This window comes from Suillus clintonianus (assembly GCF_016758775.1).
Source record: "Suillus clintonianus strain FC179 chromosome Unknown DEU56scaffold_54, whole genome shotgun sequence".
Classification (NCBI taxonomy): domain Eukaryota; kingdom Fungi; phylum Basidiomycota; class Agaricomycetes; order Boletales; family Suillaceae; genus Suillus; species Suillus clintonianus.
This window is the reverse complement of record NW_024539278.1, coordinates 10,890-17,417: the sequence shown is the minus strand read 5'-3', so window position 1 is coordinate 17,417 and position 6,528 is coordinate 10,890. Positions and strand designations below refer to the sequence as shown.

Here is a 6,528-nt window from a genome sequence, read left to right as displayed (position 1 = left end):
CAATTAAATATTCTCACATTACACAACCTATAGGTCACTGGTTTTTATCAAGAATATCAATGTAGAAATCAATACAACCAACACCTCCCACTATCCACAATGTGAGTAGTTTATGCCCTCAAAGATGACTTGGTATGCCTGGCATGCTCGCAAGCAGTCCGTAGACAATGTAGTACACAAGGGCTAGAGGGAAGATCTGCATTGATGTAATTGGCCCTGTGAGAGGCAAAAAAACAAACTAAACTTACCCTTCTTCTTGCCTGATGTTGATGGTGATACAGCAATTTCACATTCTCATTTTTGCAGTGCTACAAATAGCCTCAGTGTGCCTCAGTGATTTGTGTCCAAAATACATCTCCAGCTGGCCTTGCTAGCTGGCCATCCTGACATATGTTAGACCCCACCAAGTCCCTCCCCAAGTCACCAGCAGTGCCATCTACAACATTTCACAGTGCCTCCTTCCTGGCTTTTATAGCTGCCTTCTTGGTTGACATAGCCCTGGGTAAGTTTGGCATCTGGCCTATCTATTTACTAGCAGTCGTGGCTGGTAAGTTTAGTGTCTGGTTAATGCCCAGTAAGCTTTGCATCTGGCTAATCCATGACATCAATAGCATATCACTCCCTCTGTTACCTTTGATATAGCTTGACAGGTCTTCTACCCCTCTTTGCATCTTATGTATCTCACTGACATGCTTTACCAATAGTTTCATTTTTTTTGATACTACTCTCTCTATGTATATCCTCTTCACACCTCATATATACCGAGGGATAGGTTTTATGGTCCTGATTAGTATACCTGTAAATAGTGTAGATTTTTTAATCTTTGCATATATATATGCATCTTGTAATCAAATGCTGTTATTTTTTCTTGAAACACCACCTAAAGTGTGTGATTTGCAAATATTCCTCACTGAAGTTTGGCAACAATTGTTCAATAAATGCCTGGAATATCAATTCATTTTATGGAGAAGAAAGTAAAATAGTAAATCTAACTTAGAGTCTGTTTGGCCATGGATTTTAGGTCAACTTAACTTAAGAAATTTGATTCTAGAAATGCTTTGTCATCTAAGCTCTGTGTGACAATTGATCAATAATCAAGAGATAATGAACAGTCAACATGCCAGCAACTCAAACTCAGACTAGATCTTCAAGGTCTAGGGTTAATACCTGCTCAAAATTCAGTGGTGTCCTCTCTCTGCCTTCATACATATCTATGGCAAAAAAAAGCAACAGATGAGAAGAAGCGGGGTGAATCAGTGGGCCAGGAAGCTGAAAGATGTCACTTGTCAAGCACTGACGAGTTACGTCTTCTCAACTATGTCACCACCCATAAAGAAAAAAGGGGGTGACGGACTCAATTTTGACAAGATGTTTTAGACGCAGGCTGCCGGCAATGTAGTACACACCACCACAAGCGGTGTGGTGAAAACAGCTAAAGTGTGTTAACAGAAATGGGCTAGGGTATTTTTTTGTGCTCCCTCTGTCCTCCTATAGTACTAAAATGACTCAAGAAGTGTGCCACCTATTCAGTTGTCAACTGGGTTGCAAACTTTTCTGGGATTTCATGGAGCAATGAGCTTGGTGCCAACATCACACCTGAGTCAGAGTCTGTTTGGGCGGATCTTGTTAGGGTAAGTTCTATCTACTGTTTTTACTAGTACCACTAACTTTTCAATCCAGGAAATCCCCCTTGCGAAGAGCTTCAAAAGCAAGGGGTGGTTACCATATGAGTAGATGAACGCCATCCTGCCGTCAAAGGCGCATGGCAGTCACACATATCACCCCCTGCTTCAACATGGCCCCAACTCAAAGGTGCGTGCAAGTGTGACTAGCCACGCCTTCAGCTTCCAAGAAGGTGATGCACTGGAGCAGTCCCAAGCACTAGAGAGTCTCAAGAGTGGTGCCGGTGAAACCTCTGACAAGGACAGCGACACCTTGATGATCTCGGACCCCTCCTTCTTCAATCCTGCCAGCCAACCTACCTTTGTTCCCTCAACACCAGGAGCATCTTCCACCATGCTAATTTTGGTCTCCGGTATATCGCCTAAGGGGAAGTGCAAGGGGAAGTGCAAAGATGACCACAACAACAACAACAACTCGCAAACACTCATTCACCCCCCCCCCCCCCCCCAATTTCTCCAAGTCCATCATCAGTCCATCAGCATCAGGCTGGTCCATCAAATCTGCCCACATCAGCATGCCTGAGGCCGTCCAGCAAGTGGGCTCTGAGATACAGGGACTCTCCAAGGGTCTCACCACGTCCTTTGATCATGCCACAACCGCCTTGGAAGAGCACAGCGCACAGCATCACACAAGGAGACTGTCGGTTTGCAATTGTCTCTAGTTGGCCTACCAAGGTGATTGTGTAGTTTTCTCTCAGGCAGTTCACGTATAGATTATTGTTTAGTTTCTTTGAGGTCTCTGAGGCTCCTATGTGGAACCATACTGGCAGCTGTCTTGCGACTTCTGGAGCTATTGAGATTGCTTCCCATCTCACATTGTGTTTCTTAGCTGTTTTGAGTATACGTCTCAGGTGAGTTGAGATGATTTTCATTGAGGGTGACCATGTTTGTAGGAATGAATTGACCTTGGCACTTGGTTTGACAACTGGGGTGTTTTTGGCCACCACAGCTATGAGCTCATTTGTGAAAAAGGTCCACTGCAGGTGCTTGGCACATAGGGCAAGTAGTCTCTTGAGCCATTTGAGCTCAATGGCCTCGTTTCGAGTTCGTGGTTCAGTATATTTTTCCCGCCTTCTGTGACTGGGGAGTATAATATGTTCATGCTTACTGAATTGTTGTCTCCGCTATCCCAGGTGAATTTCCAAGCTCTGGATACCAGGGCATCTTCAATATCTTTCAGCATTCCTTGGGTGGTAGTAAGGTACTGTGTCATACTTCCAACTGTTCGCTGTATAATAATCTTCCTTCCTTTTATTGTAGAATGCCATTTCTCCCATCAATTGAGAGCGGCTTCAATTTTATCCAGTATTGGGGACCAGATGGCTTGCTCTTCAGTATTGTTGCCTATTCATGCCCCTAGGATTCTTGTTGCTTTGCCGTCTTTGGCTATTTCAATTCCCTCCAGCAAGGTTTCTTGTGTGTTATTTAGCTATCTTGTTGTGAAACTTTTTGTTGGTATTCTTTCGTGCCTATCGGTATGATTTCTGTCTTAGATGTGTTGAATTTTGCCCCTGACACCTCGCACCAGCATTCTAGGAGGTTGTTGAGTACATTGAAGTCGTCTTGTTTAGTCATATAGACTGTAGTATCACCGGCAAACATCGTTACAACAATGCCGTGAGCCATTTATTTTGCTTTAAATCCAGTGAGGTTTGATTGTCTTAACATTTCGGCTAGGGGTTCTATGGCGATATCAAACAGTAAGCACGACAGGGGGTCTCCCCGTCTTACCCCTGTTGTTACTCTGAATTTTGTGCTTATTTCTCCATTGATCATTACTGATGTTTCAGCGCTGCAGTATAGGGACTGCATGGTGCTTATTAGGTTTTCTGGTAGGTCAAATTTAGCCAATGTTTTCCACAGATATTCATGTGTGATCTTATCATATGCTTTCTCCTGGTCTAGCACTATGATCACACTATTTTCTTCACTTGTCTCAGTATATTCCATAATCATTTGAGTAAGTCTAATTTGGTCTGTGATGCTTCTTCCTGGAATGAAACCTGCCTGATTTTTGTGTATTATAGATGGGACGGTATGTGCGAGCTTGAGCGCTAGTGCCTTTGTAAAGGCTTTGTAGTCCCTGTTCAGCAAGGTAATTGGTCGGTAATTTGCTATGTCTCTGCAGTCCTTTGTGAGCTAACTATTTTGATGAATCTGAAGGTCATGACAAAGTAAGTTAATCATCTGATTTTCATGGACATTGGACTGCCATTAATCAGTTGCATATCTTGCAATGTTTCAAATTGGCTCTGAATTTTTGAACCCTTTGACATTGCCAAACCATAAAATTGAGCCAAGAGCATTGTAAACACTCTCAATCAACTTGTGAGTCTGCTTCTCGGTCTGTCTCCATGCTTCTGAAGGGTTTCCTCAGCATGAATCCATGGTACTAGGTACTTGTGTTGCAGCTCCACCACCTCACACCAGTATGAGAGTGTCCAGATTGGTAAGTATGCTCCAGGGCAGTCAGGTGCATGAGGACAAGTCAATGACTTTGCTCCCATTTGCAAGAAGCTTGAGCACTGTTCCATAAGTGTTTTTATGGTGGATGGGAAGGGGATTGGGATAATACGAAGCTTTACGATGTCCATGATTGTTGGCTGATCCATAGAAAAAAATTGATCTGGCAGGGAACTGGTTTTTGCATATGAGATGGTTAGAAATGGGAATTTAATGAAAAGACCATGGTCTGGGAGCAGCTGCTGCAGAACATCATGTGGAGGCTCCAAAAGAGGGTGTAAGAAATGAAAAGTTGGGCTGACTGCTGGTTCCTCTGACATGATTCATGCAAAGGCTTTGAAACTCGCAAATCCTCTCTGTTCCTCACCATTAGACTGAAATTAGGGTTACTAAATTTCTAAGCATGCCATTAAGATTGACAAAATGTAAGGTGTGTCACAGGTCACACATAAATCTGTCAAAATGTTGAAGGGTCAAATTGAATGAAATACTACAGTAGTATGGACCACAGGACTTTCTGGTATTTGCATAACCTCATCAGCAATGATCTCATGTTCTATCCATCTACAAGTGGTGGTCGACCCCAGCGCCCTGTAAAATATTAACTGCAACATTTCTATGTTTGTGTACTAGTGCCGAAAATGCACTGAAAACATTGTCTGTTATGGCAATTGCTGAAGGAACTGTATATCTTCATACTGAACATGTGTGCATGGCATTTTGCCACCTTTGCTCTTGATTCCTGACATGGCCTATAGTCATGGTGAAGAATTCTGTGTTCCTCACCTGCTGTCTGTTGAACTGAGAAATAAGTCAGTGGAATGTAAAAGACAGATCAGATACAGTGTGCACTTTTGACAATGTCCTGAGGAGCACCTATCAACTCTACTTTGGTTCGGAACACATGCAAAGGTCGTGCACGGAGCTTCAAGACCAAATGAATGTGTGTATGAGAGGTGCCTTTGATACTTCCAACAACCTTGTATTGATAGTTCATGGTTTCATCGACTTCCCAGGCACAATCTTGACAAGCCAATATTAGACTAGTTCTGGCTAGTGATATGCAGGGGTATGGGTAACCCGTGGGTTTTTGGACGGTTTTTTGGAGGGTATGGGTAGGGGTACAAAATATTTAACCTGCAAAAAAACCATACCCGTGGTGGGTAACCCGCGGAAATTTGTAGTACACATTGTAGAGCTTGATCAGGTGATTTCAACAGTGGTCTGATCATGCAAAACAGTTGAGATTTGAGCAAGATATGATCATTATAAGAAAAGGACGCAAAATGAAAGGACAGCTCATACATTAACCAGACCTCAAGTGTTTGACAAGATAATCAAGATAACACTAGCTTCAGATTAGACACCTAAGTCATTTAACAACATTCACATTTTCCTTAACTATGTGATCCTATCTTGTAATGCTCATATCTTGCTCAAATCTTAACTGTTTGACATGATCAGACCACCGTCGAAATCGCCCGATCAAGCTCTACAATGTGTACTACAAATACCCGCAGGTTACCTGCCACAGGTACGGGTAGGGGTGTACCCCTAACAAAAACTTTCTACCCGTGAAAAAACCATACCCCTGGCCAGGGGTACGGGTTTTTGTGGGTAGGGGTAGGGGTACAGCTGAAAATACCCACGGGTTACCTGCACAGAATACCAGTTCTGGCACACCACGGACCCCTTGCATCTCCTGCAGCATGTTGACTTCATTTAGCACGACATATTTACCCCCAAGAACCTAATGGTCCTTGATAATGTATTCTATCTCATCCCTCCTGGCTAAATAACAGACAGTGCCGCAACCAACGAGCTCCTGACTAGAAAACAGAACTCTGAGAATGTTGTATGCATAATCATTAATTGTGATCCTGTCGATCAGTTTTGACAAGGGATAGTGAAGAGGGTCTTGGGGTATGTCTAGCTGAGGGGGTCCTTAGGGAGGCCTCTCCGAGTCCAACTCCAAGTTAGACTCGGGTATGTCAATGGCCATCTTGGGTGCAGTGTCTTGGGCATCACCTACCAAGTGATTGTGATTACCATGAGTCACCTCATGGTGAAGAAAATTAGTGATAGCTGGCCGCAAGTCCAGTGGGCCAAACATGATGGTGATTTCATCAATAGTGGCATTCCTGATGGATGGACAGTAAGACAGATGAAGAGCTGTGCACCTGATGATAAAAGAATGTAGTAGGATGGGTACCAATCTAATTTTCTTGTGTTGGAGTATTTTGGTGATCAAAAAGTAATTTATGATAGGACGTGGTTGTCCAGGTCTTTGAGTTGGGGACAGTAGCTCTGCAGGAAAGTCATTTGCATTATCATCAATCTCATCATCCTCCTCAACAAATATATCTCCAAAAATTCCCAGATA

General features: G+C 43.2%; 1 protein-coding gene across 1 annotated transcript; it reads left to right on the top strand.

Moving 5' to 3' along the window:
• Positions 1-1,795: 1,795 nt before the first annotated feature.
• On the top strand, positions 1,796-4,446 carry DEU56DRAFT_757513 (uncharacterized protein; the record flags this gene model as incomplete). The annotated part of the gene is made up of 16 exons (XM_041350138.1): positions 1,796-1,812; positions 1,845-2,066; positions 2,155-2,322; positions 2,408-2,533; positions 2,576-2,654; positions 2,816-2,883; positions 2,943-3,016; positions 3,262-3,299; positions 3,360-3,382; positions 3,481-3,514; positions 3,588-3,642; positions 3,710-3,717; positions 3,763-3,777; positions 3,846-3,856; positions 4,094-4,131; positions 4,367-4,446. The coding sequence occupies 16 exons, from the start codon at positions 1,796-1,798 to the stop codon at positions 4,444-4,446; spliced, it is 1,056 nt and encodes a 351-aa protein (XP_041206626.1).
• Positions 4,447-6,528: the final 2,082 nt, after the last annotated feature.